Source organism: Dipodomys ordii, unplaced genomic scaffold (assembly GCF_000151885.1).
Source record: "Dipodomys ordii isolate 6190 unplaced genomic scaffold, Dord_2.0 Scaffold5, whole genome shotgun sequence".
Taxonomy (NCBI): Eukaryota; Metazoa; Chordata; class Mammalia; order Rodentia; family Heteromyidae; genus Dipodomys; species Dipodomys ordii.
This window is the reverse complement of record NW_012267221.1, coordinates 38,178,571-38,199,532: the sequence shown is the minus strand read 5'-3', so window position 1 is coordinate 38,199,532 and position 20,962 is coordinate 38,178,571. Positions and strand designations below refer to the sequence as shown.

Sequence of the window (20,962 nt, the reverse complement as noted above, 5' to 3'; positions counted from 1 at the left end):
CAATGCATATCACTACATACTGTGCAGTATTCAATTCCTTATAATGGGGTGAGAGGAAAGAAAAAATGGTGTAGAGTAGCTGATATCTCTCAATAAATGAGGCAAGCTGTTTGAGAGAGAAAGAGCCAACCCCTTTGCTTTAAATGTTGATTTCTGAGTACTAACCCAGACCTGTTGCCTTAGAATTTCTCATTGTGAATCTAATACATGTAAAATTTAGGAGATCTCTTAAGTCGTCTTAAAGAGGGTATGATTAAATATAATGGACCCCACAGGATAGCTCAACAGAATCCCCTACATTAAGTTTAACACTTTCAGTTACCTGAGCTTCCTATCACATCTCCTAAATGAGAATGTTTAGGTCAAAAGCTTCTTGGCTTGGTATGGATTTATGTCCAACTTAGAAAGTCAAAAGATCAATTTTTAAATGAAATGATAATTTGTCAGAATCTGTATCAAGCGATTTGTGTGAATGACTGTGTTTGCCTTGCCATGCTGAATGTGGATGGTGCCTTCAGGTATGGATTCTAAGGCTTGAGGAAATCAAATCACCTCTCTAGTGCTACCAGGTAGTAAATAAGCAATCCTATGTTACACATAGGTCTATCTGATACCAAATCACAAACTCTAGTCATATTCACCATAAGCCTTTATTTTGTGAGACATTATTCTAATGTGCAGTCATTAATATCTTTCCCAACAATAATTTCCTGGGCAAAAGTCCTGATAACACCAAGGAAAAGTTTTTTTTTTTCTCTTTGACTGGTGATCCTGGACCTTTTCAATCTATGAATCAGTCCCAGAATTCCAAGACCTTCCCATAGTAGGTCAGCTCCTGTGCTTTGTCAGTCTCCTTATAAACAGACCAGTTCCTTATAAAGAGACCAGTATTAATAGTGACTACACAGTATTAGTCAGGCTTATTTTATACGCCTGGAAAAAAAAACCCTCAATTCTGGTTAATGTTTCCAGAGAAAGACATTGTCTCTTCCTTCCTTTTACTTTTGAAACTAGAATAATTGCCATCTATGGTTGAAAACAAAGTTTTATTTTATTTTATTATTTTTGGTGCAAGTTCTGGGGCTTGAACTTAGGGTCTGGGTGCTATCAAAGGTAGTGCTACACTTGAACCACAGTTCCACTTCTGGATTTTGTTGCTGTTGTTGTTTAATTGGAGATAAGAGTGTCACAGACTTTCTTTCTGGGCTGGCTTTGAAATGTGATCCTCAGATCTCAGCCTCCTGAGTAGCTATGATTATAGTAATGTGACATCAGTGCCCAGCTTAAAAACAATATGCAACACTTAGTAGCCTTAACTCTTAGTCAGTGTTTTCCTGCCCTTCATAAGCAGGAATTAATTTCTAGTGCATTTTTATATTGTTTATCTCTTTTCCTTCCTTCATAACTCATTGTCATTTGTGCACTTTGATTTTTGAACAGAAAAAAATATTTATAACCAGGTTCCATCCAAAGGAGTGACATGAGAGTTAATGAGTAAATGGACTCAAAGTATGACACAAGTCTTGAATGAAGATTACACACTGTTTAGACTGTTATTAATATAATGTAGCTCATCCATTATGGTGAGCAGACAGTAGCTCTGACCTCATTTACTGACCAGGCCAGGGAGAGTCTGTTGAATAACCTGAAAGATAGACAGGCTCTGGGGAAACAAGACACACAGTCAAAGTCCAAAACAATCTCGAAAGCAAACCTTGCTGCTGTGCCACTGGATGCTTTAAACCTGACGAAGAATGTTGTATAGTTCAAGTGTGACATGGACACCAAGTCGAGAACCTTGAGAGAGGGATAAGTGACAGCCATGTTTAATAGATGAAACAAAATCTAGTGGAATTAGAGGGCAGCCACAAACCAGACACATGAATAAGTAATTTGCTCGCTGGCATGGCTTGCCTCCTCACACGCAGACAGATGACAAGCATTCCTAAACACATGAGAAAGATTCCGTTAACTCCCTGTACATCAAGCTTGGAAGAGCCAATTCGAAGGAGGCAGGAAACTAAATTAATGTCAAACCTCCCAAAATATTCATGAGACAATTATAAATGTGCTTGAGTTGTCTTAGGTGCCACTTTTTACTTCCTATAATTTAGTTTTTTTATACCATCAAGTGGTCTTCTAGAACGATTTCATTTTTCTCTTTTTTCCTATAAATTTAGTCAGCTAAAGTTTTCAGTCAATGTTAATTGTCTCCTGAAGAATTTTTCAGAGGGTAGTATTTCCACATAGAGACCTCTGAAATTATTATTTTTCCAGTAGGGCTGATTCTTTTTCTTTGTAGCCTAGAAGAAAAGAGATCTATGTAATCACAGTGTCAAAGTGTCAAAAGACTGAGATAGGTTGATAAAAAGAAGAAAAGAATACACACACACACACACACACACACACACACACACATACACACACAGAACCCTGCTAGGCATTTGTGTAGTCCTTAGCTTTACAAATCCTTGGCTCACATAAAATACTTATGACATGCTGTAATTAACCAGTTACTCCTCTCAGAATGAATAATAATGCAATAATAATGAAGAAAGGATAGTTTCCAATGGGTGCCTTTAATTTAGAAACTCTGGAGTAATTTACATAAGCTGCTAACATGGAGTGACCTGTAGTTTCAACTCACATTATATGATAATTCTGTCACCCTGCTATCCAAGTCTTACATTTTTCAGTAATTTGGAGTAGCAAGAAACTGACAAGTTGCTACCATGTTTAGACTATAATGATGCCTAAAACTCTATCGAAATATCACAAAACATAAGTAGTAGCATCATTGCTGAAAGTATCTACTGTGACAACTGGACAGCCATGTCATTGAGGTCATGAAGGACTTGTGTCCTTTGTCTGTGGAAGGGCAAACAAAAGGAAGGAATGACATGGCCCCCACATGTGCCAGGTTACACAGAGACAGGAGAGTGTTTTCATGAGCATGTCCCTGTTGTCTCTTCTAGATGTTGTTAAACCAAAGCTCTTGAGGCAAAGTTCTGTGAAATAGAGGGATAACTGAGACTTTAACTAAATTAGATAAAGCAAAGAATGGATGAGGCCTCAGGACATAGTCCTATACTGCCAGCACCAAGGCTGGAGTACTGCTGGGAGTTATATCTTATAAGGAAATTTAGTAAAATAAAGCATAAGTTGTCTACATTGAATTGTCATTGGTTCCTGGTACAAAGGGTGGGATGGTTCCAAACATGGAAGGTAGCAGGATAATTGAAAAGTCCACTAGGCAGATGTATGGGCGCTTTGGGTCTGGTTACAGTTAATAAGAGAGGAAGGTCTTTTTCTATGTTGGTTGCAGTGGTACCTGAAGTTCAGTAAACTGGTGTCTGAGTCAAGTTCACATACATGTCCACATGTATTTACTCGTTATAGGCCTTTAACTCTTCTCCTGGCCCTTTAAGACATCTCAGAATGTTCCTTATCGGTGTTAATATCTAGGAAAATGACTGTTTCCTTGAACACCTTCCAAATTCATCTAGCCATTCTCTCAATAATTCATTCAGCAAGCACTTATTGGTAATTCAAAGCTAAATAGCATACCCTGATCATGAAAAACTTGAGTAAAAATGTAAACTAGTAAATAGGCACATTAGCAATGCAGTAAATGTGGATCAGAGACCCTCCCCATTCATAAATTAATTCACTGATACAGACATACAAAGCCTCCTGTATCTTATGAAGGTGTACTTCCAAAACCTCCTCTTTAAAAGCAGAAAGTCAGAGGGGTTTCAGTTACATAAGTGAGGTAATGAGTACATTTCTTGTCAACCTTGTTGCCCTTTCCCTCAATTTTCTCCTACTTTCTCTTCCCCGTCACCTTAACAATAAAAAATAAATAAAAATAAATAAAAGCAGAAACTCAGAAAAGACTTAGCACTAAAATCCTAGTTTTGTAATTTCAATTAAGTCCATTGGGGTGTATGATTTCATATGGTGCTCTTGTGTGTGCATATTTAAATATATGTTTTTATATGGAGCCAATTTTATATATAGCATTTTGTTTAAGAATAATTGATGCATAGAGTGCTAGGTTTAATGCAGTTCCCATGAGATTAGATATTCATTCTATCACTAGTCCACAATGTCTTAAAACCAATATTCATGAATAAATACCAATAATGAAACTGGTCTTAGATCACTTGTTTGAAAAGACAGAGACTAAGACTCACTATAAATTCATAAAATTGGGGGTTGGGAAGGTGGCTCAGTGGTAGAGCGCTTGCCTTGCATGCATGAGGCCCTGGGTTCGATTCCTCAGCACCACATAAGCAAAAGAAAAAAGCCGGAAGTGGCGCTGTGGCTCAAGTGGTAGAGTGCTAGCCTTGAGCTGAAGAGCTGAGGGACAGCGCCCAGGCCCAGAGTTCAGGCCCCATGACTGGAGCCCCCCAAAAAAAAGTCATAAAATTGTACGTAAATATCCTAGAAGTAGAATTGGCATTATTTTAAAAATCCCATGCATCCAGAGTATTACCTTAATCAGTTAATGATATGAATGTAGATCTGTCTCATTCTTCCTTGTAATTTCAGTTTGTTGAAGAGTGCAGTCTCTGTCATCATACTACTAGATGAGAAGTTAGGTTCTTCTGCTTACAAGCTGTATGCCTGCTCTTTGACTCAATTTTCTTATCTACAAGATGGAAACAGCAATGGCAAGCTACCTTTTGTTGAGAGTTAACTCTCTTCATGTCATGTAGTTATCTGTTCAACATGTGCTTAGGGAAAATTTAGTGCATCTAGCCGTATTCAGCTACTCATGACTGAGATCAAGATGGATTTAGAATTTCAGACCATGGTCTTAGACCCCTGACTGTTTTTCCTTTTTAGAAATCTTCACAGCATAAAATGCACACAATAGAGTAAGTAATGTTTATGTAATCAGAGTTCATTGGACTCAAAGACCAGTGGGTCCTTATGGACACAGTCACATTTCCCTTTACCAAAACCCCAGATTTTTCAAGCCATTTTAGTAATTTTTTTTACATGTTGCATTTTTGAAAAAAAGAAAAAGAAAACGTTCTCTATCGATTTTTAGTGTCCAATGAATCCTGGGGAACGGGCGTTGGTGGTATAGTGGTTAGCATAGCTGCCTTCCAGTGAATCTGGGGTACAGGAAAAGCATTTTCTTTAATTTTACTTTAATATCAGTATATGCAAATCCAGAGAGCAGGAAGGAGAAAGAAGGTACAATTAAAGTCTGCAACAGAAAAAGAGACCAATCTAAGCTGTTCTTTCATGGAGTTTATGCCCCAGTAATTCACTGAAAGCTTTCATCTTAAGGAATCTATGTCTTTCTTTTGAGATAAGAATAAAAATGCCAAATGGCTACACTTTTATTTCTTAGCCATTCCCTGAAAGGCTTTATTGAAGAAGAAAAAAAGTCAGGTATTTCCACAGGGGAAGCAACGCTTAAAAGAAGATTCTGTGCAGGCAATGCTATGAGAGAGCATGGAAAGAGATGTCGGCAACTAGAAATCTGTGATGAAAACCAAAGTCAAACCAAACTGTAAGGGGAAGAACCACTAAAATAACCTGAACAATTGTTCCAATGGCTAAGGCTTAATTCAATGAACTGTTCACTGAAATGCGGATTCTCACCCACTCATCAAAATTTTCTGACCCCCTCTATTCTCATTCCACCATTATACCATTAAATGAATTTCAGACTCACTAATCATGTCCAGTTGTACATAGATGTTTTTGAATTTCTTTGTAATTAAAGAGACTTGAAACATCCTTAATATTTTACACAATTTACTATTTAGTTGGCTAGAGACGAGATAGCATATGTTTCTCTTTTATCTTCATCTGGTACAATTATTTAAGACTTAAATAATTTGACAAGTACTTAAAACCTAAACTTGTTAGAAGACAAATGAAACCCCTTTTTGAAATGCAGAAGAATCAGCCTCCCTATACCATTTTTAATACAAATGGTTAAATCTAACCTAACCTACAAGATCACTTCTCCAGATCTACTCTGAGAAACACCAAAAGCTCTTTGAACATATAGACAATCCCTGATCTCAAATGCCAAGAATCAACCAAAGTAGCAACATTGGATTCCTTGTCATCAAAACTGATGCAGGAATAGTATTCCTATATGAGTTTAGCATTCAGCATCTGTCCTAGTTAGTTGTTCCTAAATTGATGTTTAGAAATAACCAAGCATTCCCAAAACAAGTGTTCAAGAAATGAATGAATAAATATTTCTTAGTGCATTTTCGGACAAGCTAGTATTTTAAGCAGCCATCTAAATAAATTTTAACACAGACAGTCTAAGGGCTGCAGTCTGAGATTCACTAGCTGCTATACAAACCCTCTGTCTTTGGTCAGAACATTGACAAGGCACTGATTTCCAGAAAGTAACTCTGGGGCCAAGGGAAATACTGAACAATACAGAATCCTAAGCGCTACCTAGATTTTCTTTCTTTCTTCTATTTTTTAATTTTTTTTTATTGTGAAAAGACCATACAGAGAGGTTACAATTACACAAGCAAGGTAATGAGTACATTTCTTATCAAACATTGTTTCCTCTCATTTTTTACCCCTTCCCATCCCCTCACATCTCACCCTCCCCTGTCCCCCCATCACCCTCACCACATCCATCCCACCGCACCAAAGTTGTAAAGTTTGTTTTTCGACATAACGTCTTGTATATCTCATTGCTGCAATGGGTCCACTTTATCCCTATTTAAATGATTTGTTTTTGCCCTTCCCCTCCACAAATTATACCAACATCAAATACAATGAAAGCAGGGGTTATACCGTGGGGGAAGGACATACTAAGCAACAAAAAAAATCTTATAAATATGCTAGAAACAATAGCAAGAAAGAAAAAAACCATTTGAATACTTATCTTGGGGTTCATTTCCCCTAACATCAACTTATCTGACAGTTTCTGCTTGTCTCAGACATATACTAGTTATTGCAAAGAAGGGAAAACATGGGGCCTATGTTTCTTTGGGCCTGGCTTACTTCACTTAATAGAATTTTTCCAAGTCTTTCCATTTCCTAACAAATGGGGCAATGTCATTCTTTCTGATGGAGGCATAGCATTCCATTGTGTATATATACCTCATTTTCTTGACCCATTCATCTACTGAGGGGCATCTGGGCTGGTTCCATATCTTAGCTATGGTAAATAATGTTGCAATAAATATAGTTGTGCTGGTAGCTTTAGTGTGGCCTTGTTTGTGATCATTTGGGTAAATGACCAAAAGTGGGACTGGTGGGTCATAGGGGAGCTCTATGTGGAGTCTTTTGAAGAACCTCCATACTGCTTTCCAAAGTGGATGAACAAATCTACACTCCCACCAACAATGCAGTAGAGTTCCCTTCTGTCCACATCTCCTCCAGCATCTGCTGTTATTAGAGTTCTTTATTTTAGCCATTCTAACTGGGGTGAGGTGGTATCTCAATGTTGCTTTGATTTGCATTTCTTTTATGGCTAGGGAGGTTGAGCATTTCTTCATGTGTCTATTGGCCATCCTTCTTTCCTCTTCAGAGAATTTTCTCTTTAAGTCTTTAGCCCACTTAGTTTTTGGGCAGTTGTTTCTTTGAAGATTTGTTGTTGGGGGATTTAATTTTTTGAGTTCCAGGTATATTTTAGATATGAGACCCTTGTCCGTTGTATGGCTAGTGAAGATCTTCTCCCAATCCATGGGCTTTCTAGTGATCTTGCTAGCTATGTCCTTTGCCATGAAGATGCTCTGCTGTTTCATATAGTCCCATTTGTCCAAACTTTTTTTCTTTGTTTTGTTGTGTTTCTGGATCAATATTAAGAAAATGTCGGCCTGTTCCAAGGAGATCTAGGGTTTCTTCTATTCTGTCCTATAATGTTTTCAGGGTGTCTGCTTTGACTCTGAGGTCTTTGATCCATTTGGAGTTGATTCTGGTGCAGGGTGATATATAAGGGTCTAGCTTTAGTTTTCTACAAGTGATTAACCAATTTTGCCACAACCATCAACTGAAGAGGCTGTCTTTCTTCCATTTTATTTTTTAGCTCCCTTATCAAAAAGGGAGGTCTGTGGGTTCAGTTCTGGGTTTTCAATTCGATTCCATTGGTCCTCAGGTCTGTTCTTGTGCCAGTACTAAGCTGTTTTGATTACTATGGCTTGTAGTAGTGTTTGAAATTTGGTATTGATATTCCTCCAGCATTGTTCTTTCTGTTAAGAATTGTTTTTACTATTCAGGGTCTTTTATTGTTCCATATGAATTTTTGTGTTGCCTCTTCTATTTCCTTGAAGAATGAGGTTGGAATATTGATAGGTATCGCATTGAATTCGTAGATACCCTTGGGAAGTATTGCCATTTTCACGATGTTGATCTTTCCAATCCAGGAGCATGGGAGTTTTTGCCACTTTCTAAGTTATGTTTTTATTTCCTTTTTCAGGTTTTTAAAGTTTTCATCATAGAGGTCCTTCCCTTCTTTGGTTAAGTTAGTTCCTAGGTATTTTATTTTTGTGTGGGGGGCTATTATGAATGGAGTTGCTTTCCTAATTTCAGCCACATTTTTCTCATTGTTGGCATACAGAAAAGCCATTGATTTTTGAGGGTTAATTTTATACCCTGCTACTTTGCCAAAGGTTTGAATCAGCTTGAGTAATTTAGGAGTGGAGTCTATGGGATTTTTTAAATACAAGATCATGTCATCTGCAAAGAGGGAGAGTTTTACTTCATCTTTCCCTCTTTGAAGCCCTTTTATGTTTGCATCTTGTCTTATTGCTGTAGCTAGGCATTCTAATACTAAATTGAAGAGAAGTGGACATCTTTGTCTTGTTCCTGAATTAAGAGGAAATGGCTTTAGTTTTGCACCAAAAGTATAATGCTGGCTGTAGGTTTATCATATACAGCCTTTATTGTATTGAGGAATGTTCCCTGGATTTCTAGTTTTTCCAGAGCCTTCATCATAAAGGGGTGTTGGATCTTTCAAATGCTTTTACTGCATCTATTGAGATAACCATGTGGTTCTTATCTTTGCTCTTGTTGATGTGATGAATTATGTTAATTGATTTGCATATATTGAACCAGCTTTGCATCCCTGAAATTAATCCTGTTTGATCAAGATATATGATTTTTTGGATGAATTGTTGAAGTCAGTTTGCCAAAATTTTGTTGGGAAGTTTTGCATTAATGTTCATCAAAGAAACGGGTCTATAGTTCTCTTTCTTTGATGAATCCCTGCCTGGTTTGGGGATGAGGGTTATGATGGCTTCATAGAATGAGTTTGGTAGTGAACTTTCTCTTTCAGTTTCATTGAAGAGTTGGAGGAGTATTGGTGTGAGCTCTGTTTTGAAGGCCTTATAGATTTCTGCTGTAAATCCATCTTGTCCTGGGCTTTTCTTAAATGGGAGGTCTCCTATTGTTGTTTCTATTTCAATGCTTGATATGGACCTGTTAAGTTGGTTTAACTCATCTTGGTTTAGTTATGGCATGTCAATATTTGCTAGGAAAAGGTCCATTTCTTCCATGCTCTCAAACTTATTAGCATAAATGTTTGAGAAGTATTCCCTTTTAATGTTCTGAATCTTGGTTGTTTCTGTGGTGATGTTTCCATTCTCAACTCTGAGTTTATTTATTTGGGTCTGTTCTCTTCTTTTTCTAATAAGATTTGCTAATGATCTGTCAGTTTTGTTAATTTTTTTGAAGAACCAATTCTTTGTTTTGTTGATTCTTTCTATGGTTTTTTTGGATTCTAATTAGTTTAATCCCGATTTAATTTTAATGATTTCTTTCCATCTACTGGATTGGGGTTTATCTTGCTGCTTTTTTTCAAGGAGGTTCAGATGTCACATTAAATTGTTGGTTTCAGATCTCTCCAATTTGTTAATGAAGGAACTCAGAGCTATAAACTTGCCTCTGAGTACTGCCTTTGCTGTGTCCCAGAGGAGTTGGTAATTTCTGTGTTCATTTTTGTTGAATATCATGAACATTTGAATTTCATTTCTAATCTCTTCCAGGACCCACTGGTGATTCAACAGTGTGTTGTTCAGCCTCCATATGTTACAGGACTTTCTTTGGTGGCTTTTGGTGTTGAGTTCTAATTTTATTCCCGTGTGGTCTGAGAGAATGCAAGGTATAACTTCAATGTTTTTGAATTTGGACAAGTTTGCTTTGTGACCTAAAATGTGGTCTATTTTGGAAAATGTTCCATGTGCTGCTGAGAAAAACATGTATTCTGATACTGCTGGGCAATTTATCACATTTTATGCATATTCTTCATTTATGTTGAAGAAATTTGACTACATTGCATTCCCAATGGTTTTCTTCACTTCCTTTCAACTATCCTTTGAGACTCTTTCCTCAAGTTTTATCTATCCAAATATCTCCCCAAAAGAGATGACGCAAAGATTGCTTTTTAGGAAACTAAAGCACAGTTTCATGGTTGTTTCAGCCTATTAAATTCTATAGTAGAAGTTTGAAAGTTTGTGTGCATATTTTAAGAGTTCGAGGACAGAGACCAACATTTTCATGTTTTATCTATTGCTCAGGTTTTTCAATTATTTTCTGTTGGTTCTGTGATTCTTTTCCTCTTTGATAGAAAAGTGAAGGAGCTGCCCTGGAAGGATGCAATTCAAAATGCCAACGTGCATTTTTGCTTATCTAGCAATTTTTCCTTTGTATTTTATTTATAATGTGGAAAAAGCACTATTGATGTTATACATTTTTCTTTCTTTCTCTTCTTTTAGGTGTGTGTGCAACATTGACTGTTCTCAAACGAACTTCAATCCCCTCTGTGCTTCTGATGGGAAATCTTATGATAATGCATGTCAAATCAAAGAAGCATCATGTCAGAAACAGGAGAAAATTGAAGTCATGTCTTTGGGTCGATGTCAAGGTAATATTCATACCAAAATTTATATCAAAGAATGTTTTCTAGTCTTTGTGCAGAAATGAAAGTGAAGATAACTCCTTATTAGGCAGCAATATCATTTCTGAAAGAAAATTCTGATTCACAATGGATAGTATAACCTGCTGTAGAATTTGTGTTGATGAGAGGTGTTAGAAGGTTCACTGTCAATATTTTTATCTTTATATTTTTCCTGTATGGGACTGTGTTGTCATGACCATAAAAGCCAACATTCAGAAGACAACAATCATTCTCCCTGCAAACAGTAAAAAGAGTGAAAGCATATTTAAAGGATGTGTGCCTTTGTGTACATATGCATGGGCACATACCCATACTAAAGCTTGATCTCAAGGAGTCACCTTTGCCCTTTCAAAGTCTAGTGGCTCTACCACTGGAGTCATACCTCACCTTCTGGCTTTTTGCTGGTTACCTGGAAATAAGACTCTCAACAATTTTTATGCCCAAGCTGGCTCTGAACCGTGATTCACAGATCTCAGCCTGCTTAGTAGCTAGGATTACAGGTATGAGCTAGCAGCACCTAGCTAGAAGACATTTTTAACAAAAACAAAACTTTACGTATTGACTCAGAAACATTTCAATGCCATTTTCAATAGCAGTATGAAACAAGAGTGTTCTATTTTGTTCAGAAATATCTGGGGAGATTTAATTTTATTCCTTTATTCCACACTTTAGAAAGCAACTGTTGATCCATTACTGTTATAGAAATATATATTGAGGGGCTGGGAAGGTGGCTCAGTGGTAGAGTGCTTGCCTTGCATGCATGAGGCCCTGAGTTCAATTCCTCAGCACCACATAAGCAAAATGAAAAAAAGCCGGAAGTGGTGCTGTGGCTCAAGTGGTAGAGTGCTAGCCTTGAGCTGAAGAGCTGAGGGACAGCGCCCAGGCCAAGAGTTCAGGTCCCACGACCAGACCCAATATATATATATATATATATATATATATATATATATATATATATATATTGAACATCTTATATTTTAAGATGCTTAGAATTATAGTTGTGAAAAATAATAACTACAATGAAGATTCTGTTTGAAGCATATATTTTGATATTAGACACTTATAAAATGTTTTTTGTTCATTTTAAGCTACTTTTTTATAATTGATTTTTAAATATAAGTTATATGAAGGGGTTTAGATTCAACATGTCAGTATTGTTAATTTTTTATGCAGATAACACGACTGCAACTACTAAATCTGAAGATGGACATTTTGCAAGAACAGATTATGCAGGTACAAAAATTTTCTACTATAAAACAAGAGCTCTACTACTTGAATGTTCTGAGTAACTACTACTGCTTATCATAAGTTGAACCTGATGCATGTTCATCTTCTTTTGTTCAGTCATGTTTTCATCAGGCAGGATTAAGTTTTTGTCAAAGCAAATAAGATAATATTTTTGCAGAGTTAAAGCAATTGTCAAAAATGTCAGTAGAATGTAATAACTTGTTTTGACAGTGCAAATAGTACAAATGACAAAATATTTATCATATTAATTGGTATCAATGGAAATTAATGCAATTTTGGCAGTATATTGTAATAGATGTAAATGTTCTGGTTTGAATTTCCATAAAGATCAATAATAATAAAGTTTGCTAGTCTCTGAAATGCTGAATAAAAAGGGTAACTAGTACAAATAATACAGGTCATCTCCACTCAGATGAAAAGTTTAGAATGTGAATATAATTTAGTTAAAAATAGTAACTCATTTAAATTATTTAGAACTTATAATATAGCTATCAAGCAAAGTTAAAAATAATTTTACATAGAAGTATGAAACTCATCTTGCAACTATAGAAGTTCATTTTGATGTATAATTTTATCTAATATGGTTTTCCTAGAGTAAGAAACAATTTGGGGCATAGAATTAGAATTTTATCAGACTCTCAAATTTTGTAGAAACTTGGGATGAAATATTTAAATATTTTGGAGATTGACATAGAATGTAGGGTATTTCTAGACAGAATTTTCCATTTAGCTCTTTAGTATGTGTTTGTTGGCATTTTACAGCTATTATTCAATTAACAAATTTATGCACCTTTCAAATATTTACTACCTTTCATTCTTTTCCTGAAAATTTATTTTATCTACTAATATATCTGTCATATTTAAATATAGACTATCTGAAATTGACAATTATTTGAATATTTCATAAATTGGAAATAAAGATTTAAAACTTTTAGCCTTTTATCCTATTTTCCAACTTTAAGAAAAAATGGAATTATAATAAAGTAATGGAAAAATCTTAGCTCTACTCTTATATATTCTTCCCGAAAACATTCAAGAGGACTATTAATAGATATCCCTTCAGAAGAATAGCATAGCCACCAGTAAGTTTGAGAAGAGTTAAGATGTAATATCTTCTACTAAGAATTTATCACAGCTGTTATTTTCATTATAAAATCAGTAAGAGATACACATCTGTCCCTTACAGCCATTTATCAATGTCTATGAGGAAAGGTTTCAAGACCCCTTCATAGATACCAAAATCTAAGGATGCTTAAATACCTTATATAAATTAGAGTAGTATCTTTTTAGATGATTTAAATAATCTCTAGATTACTTATAATATCTAAAGCAAGTATCTAATTTTGTATCTAATGTAAGTTCTATGTAAATACTGTATTGTGTAAGGAATGATGACAAGAAAAATGTGTATTTCTCCGTAAGGTATAAGTTTTTTCATATATATGATCCATGATTCCTTCAGTCTAGGAGTACAGAACATATGGATGTTGAGGAGTACTATAATTTTAACTTTTTAAATAGGATATCTAATGCAATATATGTAGAGTACACAACAGATGTAGGCACAGTGTAATGAGCATGCATGTATGCATCATATAAAACCAGTAATTTATGGCCTAGCCAGCCCACCCCATTTCCATTCTTTCTCCTTCTTTCAAACTATGTTCAAAGACAATTCCTAAAACTGCACCACTTCATTCATAAGTAGTTTAGCATACATTTCAAAAATAACAATCCTTTTCATCACAATACTAAGATCACAATACTAAAATCACATTTTCACATTTGAAATAATTATAAATAACTCCTTATAGTACACAGCTAACATTAAAACTATCTAATAAGTAGCACAACTTTGGTGTAATAGTTTGCCATATGAATACTTTCTAAAAATTCACATGAGATTTGCTAACTTAAAGAAATATTAATAAATGTATTGAAATATAATAATTAACAGCTGATGGCACATTTAAAACTTTATATAAAATTAAATAGGAATTATGTATTTTACTATAAAATAACTATGTCTTGACAGTATTATAAGCTATTGTAACATATAAGTATTATACTGCTACTAATTCACATTTAAGATAACTTCATGATTCTTTGTAAAATAATTCATCTGGGAAAATATTTAACAAGTAACATTCTATGAATATCTTCTTCATGACCATCCATTATTGGGCATATAAGAAAAATCATACTTAAATTTTCAAGTTGTTCAAAAGAGTATACAAACATCTATGAGCATTTATAAAATATAACAAAAATGTAAGACTCATTTAATCTAATTCATATTGCATGTTATAGTCCATTGATTTTTCAGTGATTTGGGGATTGAATTCTTACTCCAAATAAATTTCTGATGCTGGTTTCAAACAGATAATGTGTGGTTCTCAATGCCTCTGTGACATTGTTTCCAGTCTCAGCTGTTTCTTGGACATGGAAATGAAAGATAATGTTTTTAAATACCTGCCACTCAGTCTGGCCCAGTTCCTTCTAGTTTGACATCAGGTTTATCTCCAAAATCTTGAAGAAGAACTTATAAGGTTAAAGTTAAAAACTACATGCTTGTTGAAATCCAGATTTAAGATGGGAAACAAGATAATGTCAACTGAAGTTTGCAATTCTTAATTAAAATTGATTAAAATTCTCCTAGAATTTACGTTAATTATCTTTATCTTCTTTAGTGACATTATTAAAATATAGTTGTTATTATAATACCCTGTTTCAGACACTTATTTAATTAGATGTGTCCCTCATCACTTCTAACCTTCCACTATTATTTGAATTTTCCTGAAATTTTAAACACAAACTTTAGACAAAAATAAAAAGAACCAAATAGTAAAGTCAATATATTGTCCCCTTCATTTATATTTCACATGTTAAAAACCTCTACAAAGAGGCAAAACAGACACTATGAGTCATGGTCCTTGAAGTTTACTCTCTACACAGAGCTAATTTAATGTCACAACTGCTTCCCTCATTAGGCAAACATTCCCAGGCTCTCTCATCAATGGAAAGTAATACTCATTTCTCCCTTATATGTCATTGATACCACTTCAGACCTCTTGCCAACCACCCTTTCCATTATTATGAACCTATATTAAAAGCTATTAATGCAAGAGCACATGTAACTTATTCTATTTTTTAATTGTGAAAATACTGTACAGAGGGGTTACAATTACATGGGCAAGGTAATGAGTGCATTTCATATCAAGCATTGTTGACTCCTCCTTTGTTTCCCCTTTCCATCCCTTCCTATCCCCTCCCTCACCACCACCCCCATGCCAAAGTTGTAAAGTTCATTTTCGACATAACATCTTGTACATCTCATTGGTGCAATGGGTCCACCTGTATCCCTGTTTAAACAATTTGTTTTTTCCCTTTCCCTCCACAAATTATATCAACATCAAATACAGTGAAAACAGGGGTTATACCATGGGGGAAGGACATACAAAGCTGCAAAGAAATATCTTATAAATATGTCTGACACAATAGCAAGAAAGAAAAAAATTTGAGTCCTTAACTTGGGGTTCATTTCGCTTAACATCAACTTATCTGACTACCTATTTTCTTTTTAATTTTGCTTAACAACAAATAGAAGTCCAACAAGAACAGAGCCAGAATTAAAGGGGAGGGAGGGAGGGAGAGAAGTAGGAGGAAAGGAGGGAGGGAGGGAGAGAACAGAAGAAAAAAGAACATCTTGTATATGTATATGACTAATTTGCAGAGTGGAAGAGAAATAACAAAACACTGAAACAAGGACACAGGATAATCCATTGCAACAAGGATACCCATAAACCACTATATTGGAAGTGAACTTTACAACTTTGCAGGGGGAGGAGGGAAAGAGGGGGGAAAGGGAAAGGATAGTGGGAGAACAACAAAAGAGGGGGTAACAATGCTTGACAAGAACTGTACCCATTACCTTACTTATGTAACTGTAACCCCTCTATACAGCATCTTTACAATAAAATTAAATTAAATTAAAAACCAAATTAAGACAGCAATGCCTAACGTAAACTAAGTTATGCTGTAGACTAGAATGTGTCTAACTTGCATAGAGATGTAAACTCTATGATCCCTCACAAGCTCAATAAGGTAGTTTGCAACTAGGAAAACAGAGGAATTTGCCAAATCATCCCTACCCATATTCCCTTCTGGTTGTCCTGACTTGGATTTAAATTTTATCCTGTCTCCTTTAATGAGACCTAAGGCATTACTGAATCTTGATTCAAACAAAGGTTTGGATTTCTATTTCCAGGCCTAGTGACAGCTCCCTCCTAAATCAGCTAACCAGGCAATTGAATGTTCTTCCGTTATCAGTCTAAGACATGGGGATTAGAATTAGGTCTGTTTCTTCACCTGCACAAAGATTCAGAAAACACAAATTTAATAAAACCACAAAGCCAGGATTTTGTTGGCTTTCCATTGTTTCAATTTACTGAAATTAAATTTTCCTTTTGAAAAGTTAAAGTAGAAATTTAAGATGGCTCTTGAATCTTGAAACATTTTAAAGTATACCTATCTATCTATCATCTATCTATCTATTTATCTATCTATCTATCTAACCTATATGCATGTATTTACTTCCACCATGTCTGATAGTAAAAACAAAACCACTCAATTATTTATTTCCAATTGTGTTGAATTTCAATGTAAAAGTATGGTCATGCTTCAGAAAATATTATTACATATTTTTCCAATAAGATGTACTTATTTTTATAAGTTGTTAGATGTTAGCAAACATGATGCTGAACTGTTTAATTTTATCATCTAGAAAATAAAAATGTAGTTTATTTTATGACAACTTGTACCAGTTTCCCAAAAGAATTTACAATGCATTATCATTAAAAAATGCTCAATGAGACTATTTGAATAGAAACTGAAAACATAAAAGTAGAACTGTTAAGAAAATTAGTATATTGGTCCCATGGACTAATGCATTTACTGCATTTAGCCCTGAACAAATTTTGCAACCAATACAAAAAGAACTATGGTTGAATTAGTTCTATAAATACTAACAGAGTCCCTGCTAAGCAAATGACCTATCCCAGGTTGCACAAAGGGAAACACACTAAAAAGAAATGACAAATTCAGAAAGAGAAAGTTTCTCTGTGCTCAATTATACAGGCAATATTTAGCACAGATCTTTTCTAGCATCACTTGAAAGCACAGAATGGATAAAATACTCAACAGTGATTTTTATCCAATATACCAAGAAGCTCTCAGTATGGCTGGCTGATTTTTAAATCAGTTTTTGATAACATTCTAGAACATAACATTAAAATATGTATAACTCAATGATAATGTTTCTGTGGCAGATTAAAATAATGAGTTCCATTCATGTATAAATCTGAATTAGAAAGACAGTATATTCAATAATTGTCTCTGTGTTTCTATAAGATAAATAAGAACTGAATAATAGAATACTTTGAAAGTCCAGGTTAACATAAAGGATATTCTATAACCAATATGTTATGAAAAGAACCTTCCCATTTTGGTGAGCATTAATGAGAATGATAAGTCCCATATTATCTGCTTAACCAAACTGACCCAGAATCGAAGTCTAGCTAGTTATATCCTTAAAATATGTTTCTTTTTGAACTGTAGCAGTTCGAAATTTATTGTAATATTTATGGAAGTTTAATATTTAGAAAACATTCTCTTTAGAAACCCATTTCTTATCTTGAAGCAGTATTGGAGATACTTAGCTCAGGTGTGAATATGGAAGAAGCCAAAAACGCATACATATAGATAAATCAAATCTATCCCTTGCATTAATGTTCTATCAACCTTTCCCCGCACAAAGCAGAAACTGAGATCTTGCTATCTAGAGAAGTCTAAGAATATTGTTAAAATATCTTGTTCTTCATAGAAGCCATTGCAATTTACAAAGCTTTTGTCTATCTGATCTTCTTCAGTCTTCACAACATATATGTGAAGGAGATGTTATATGTGAGAAATAGGGAGGGGGGAATCAGAAATCTTAAAGGAAAAGAGAATGAGAGGGAGCTAAGAGTAATCCATCCATACATAATTCCAGACAGCAAGTATGAATGGAGAGGCACTGGGAAAGAATAATTCTGAATTAGAAAGAATAAATGATAGAGAATATTGACTAAACGTCAGTAAAGAGCAGCTGTCTAAAATTCTTAAAGACCTTTAGACTGACCTCAAAGCTAACCCCTGAGAGTTCCAGGGTCAAAAATGTTTCACCACCATTTCTATGCTGGTAAGAGATTTTCCAAAGGTTTCCCTTTTTATTAAATGTATGGCCATACATTCAAAGCATCTTGTACCAGTTATATGGTTCTGGTTCCCTAAATCCCCATATAGGAAAAGAAAACAGTAGTGATTGCTGCCAAGAAATCTCACACTAATAAAAAACAAAATCACCAACTTCTATGACACATTGTACTTTTACAAAGATCTGTTCACATTACCTCATTTGTTCTAGGATCAACGCAATGAACAAGGTTACAGATACTAGGAGAAATAAAATTTAAACTAAGTGGCTGATGCAGAACTCCTAAAAAGAATTTTGACATATTAACCGCATTCCTGCACAACTAGGGCACTTGTTTGATTTTCTGAATTTACCTCAATTGCCCCCTCCACAGTACATACATAAACATGAATATCAAGTCATTTCATACAATATTTATAACATGAGCTGGCTCAGTCATGTGGCAATAATTTATATTTAAAATGGAAGCTTTTTCCATTTGTTCATGAACACAAGGAACACTTCACTGGAAAGCATGTTACTCCTGGACCAGTGATTTGATCTGTAGAAAATAAATAAATAGCAGCAAATTCAGGCAGTAGCTTGTAGCACAAATATTGGTATCAGCTGTGAAATAAATAAAAATGTTTGCCCAGGCTATTACATTGTCACTAGACTAGCCTCAAATATTTAAGCCCAGGAAATGAATTAAAATGTCAAGATTTGCTCAAGATTTCTGAGAGAAAGTGTCTCAATTCAAGTATTTTCCCCTCTGGGATTTACATTAAGAGTGCTGTAAAATTCATAAAGCTTTCTGTGAACTCTAACTCACAATTTTTCCTGCTCTCTTGAACTTCTGTGCTTTTGTTGTTTTTCCCCTTCAGAAAATCACATATCCAGTCATCTGTAATATTATGTTATGTTCATGGTAATAGATAAACACAGGAATACTATTTGTAATACAGATGAAGGTTCACTACCAAAGACTTGCCTTGGGCCCTAGCAAACACTGGGAAACTTTTTGTTTATGCCCCAGTTCATAAATGCATCCTGCATCATTTATGTTCATGTTTTCCTATTAGGAATCCTCTCTTCTAAAACAAGTTATTCACCTAGAAATGTTACTTATCTATCTACTTTCCTCTCCCAAAAATGTGTAACAGTGGGTTTAGTGGTGATAGCCACAAAGTCCGACAGGACTGAGAGTTTAATCACTGGTATGGCTATTGGTTGTTTAACCCTGAGCCAATTCATCGGCCCTTATGAGCTTCAGCTTCTTACTCTAGTCAATGGAAATGCTCAGCATAAATACAAATGACTGGATTTTAAATGAAAAGATATAAGACATTGACAAGCAACTAGTAATCTACCTATTCCTACTGCTTTGGTTTGGTCTGAAAATTAAGAATTAACTTCCATGGGAAGCACAACACATTGAAGAGGATTTAGCATATCCATGCAATATGTTTTCTGAGTTATATATACAAACTATCCTTGATGGAATCAATTACAATAGGTTTTCATGATTGCATGTTTCTCTACATATAACAACTTACTGCAAGAAACTAGAGCTGATGTTTTATTTCATTCACAAATTAATATTTATTGAGCACATATATGTTTCCAGTATGCTAGTATACCAAAATTTTCACAAGGCCAATATTTTAATTTTCCTATAGTAAACATGCTTTTGTGTATGATATACATTGATCACTTAATAATATGAATAGAACATTTTTACAACATGAGATTTAAATAATAATTGGTTGGGAAGATATACCACAGATATACAATTATAATATTTTAATTTTAATTTTATTTTATTGTGAAAGTGATGTACAGAGGGGTTACAGTTACATAAGAACGGTAATGAGTAGATTTCCTGTCCAACAATGTTACCTGCTCCCCATTTTCTCCCATTTTTCCTCCCCCCAAGTTATAAAGTTTTATTTCCAACATATTGCCTTGTGACTATCAGTATTGCATTGGTTCCTCCTTTGTTCTTGTTCTCACCATTTTCTTATTCCCCTTCCCTTTCCCAAATCAGATAAACATGTATATATATATATATATATATATATATATATATATGTGTGTGTGTGTGTGTGTGTGTGTGTGTGTGTGTGTGTGTGTGTATATGTATGTATATATATATACATATATATATATATATATATATATATATATATATATACATATGACATAGCGTACCAAAATAAAAAAGAGAGACAACAGGGGATAAAACTAAGGGCAGAAATGAAAGAAAAACAAAATGATTTCACATAGTACATTAAAAAAAATGTCTTTGTTCCATATCTCGGAGTTCATTTTGATTAGCAACATTTTATATGGTCATATGTACATAGCTATTGAGCTATTATGATTCTTCTGTTCCCCTCAGTAGATGAATGGATCAAGAAAAGAGGTATATATACAAAATGGAATTTTATGCTTCCATCAGAAAAAAATTATATCACACCATTTTTTTATTGTGAAAATCCTGTACAGAGGGGTTACAATTACATGGGCAAGATAATGAGTACATTTCTTATCAAGCATTGTAGCCTCCTCCTTTGTTTCCCCTT

General features: G+C 34.7%; 1 protein-coding gene across 2 annotated transcripts in view; it reads left to right on the top strand.

The window, feature by feature from the left end:
- Positions 1–20,962, top strand: part of Tmeff2 (transmembrane protein with EGF-like and two follistatin-like domains 2) — a 265,120-nt gene that overhangs the window by 205,759 nt on the left and 38,399 nt on the right. For both annotated transcript variants that reach the window (XM_013027968.1, XM_013027960.1), the window contains exons 6-7: positions 10,716–10,864; positions 12,071–12,130. In XM_013027968.1, the coding sequence (XP_012883422.1) occupies positions 10,716–10,864; positions 12,071–12,130 (209 nt within the window). The remainder of the gene's footprint in view (positions 1–10,715; positions 10,865–12,070; positions 12,131–20,962) is intronic.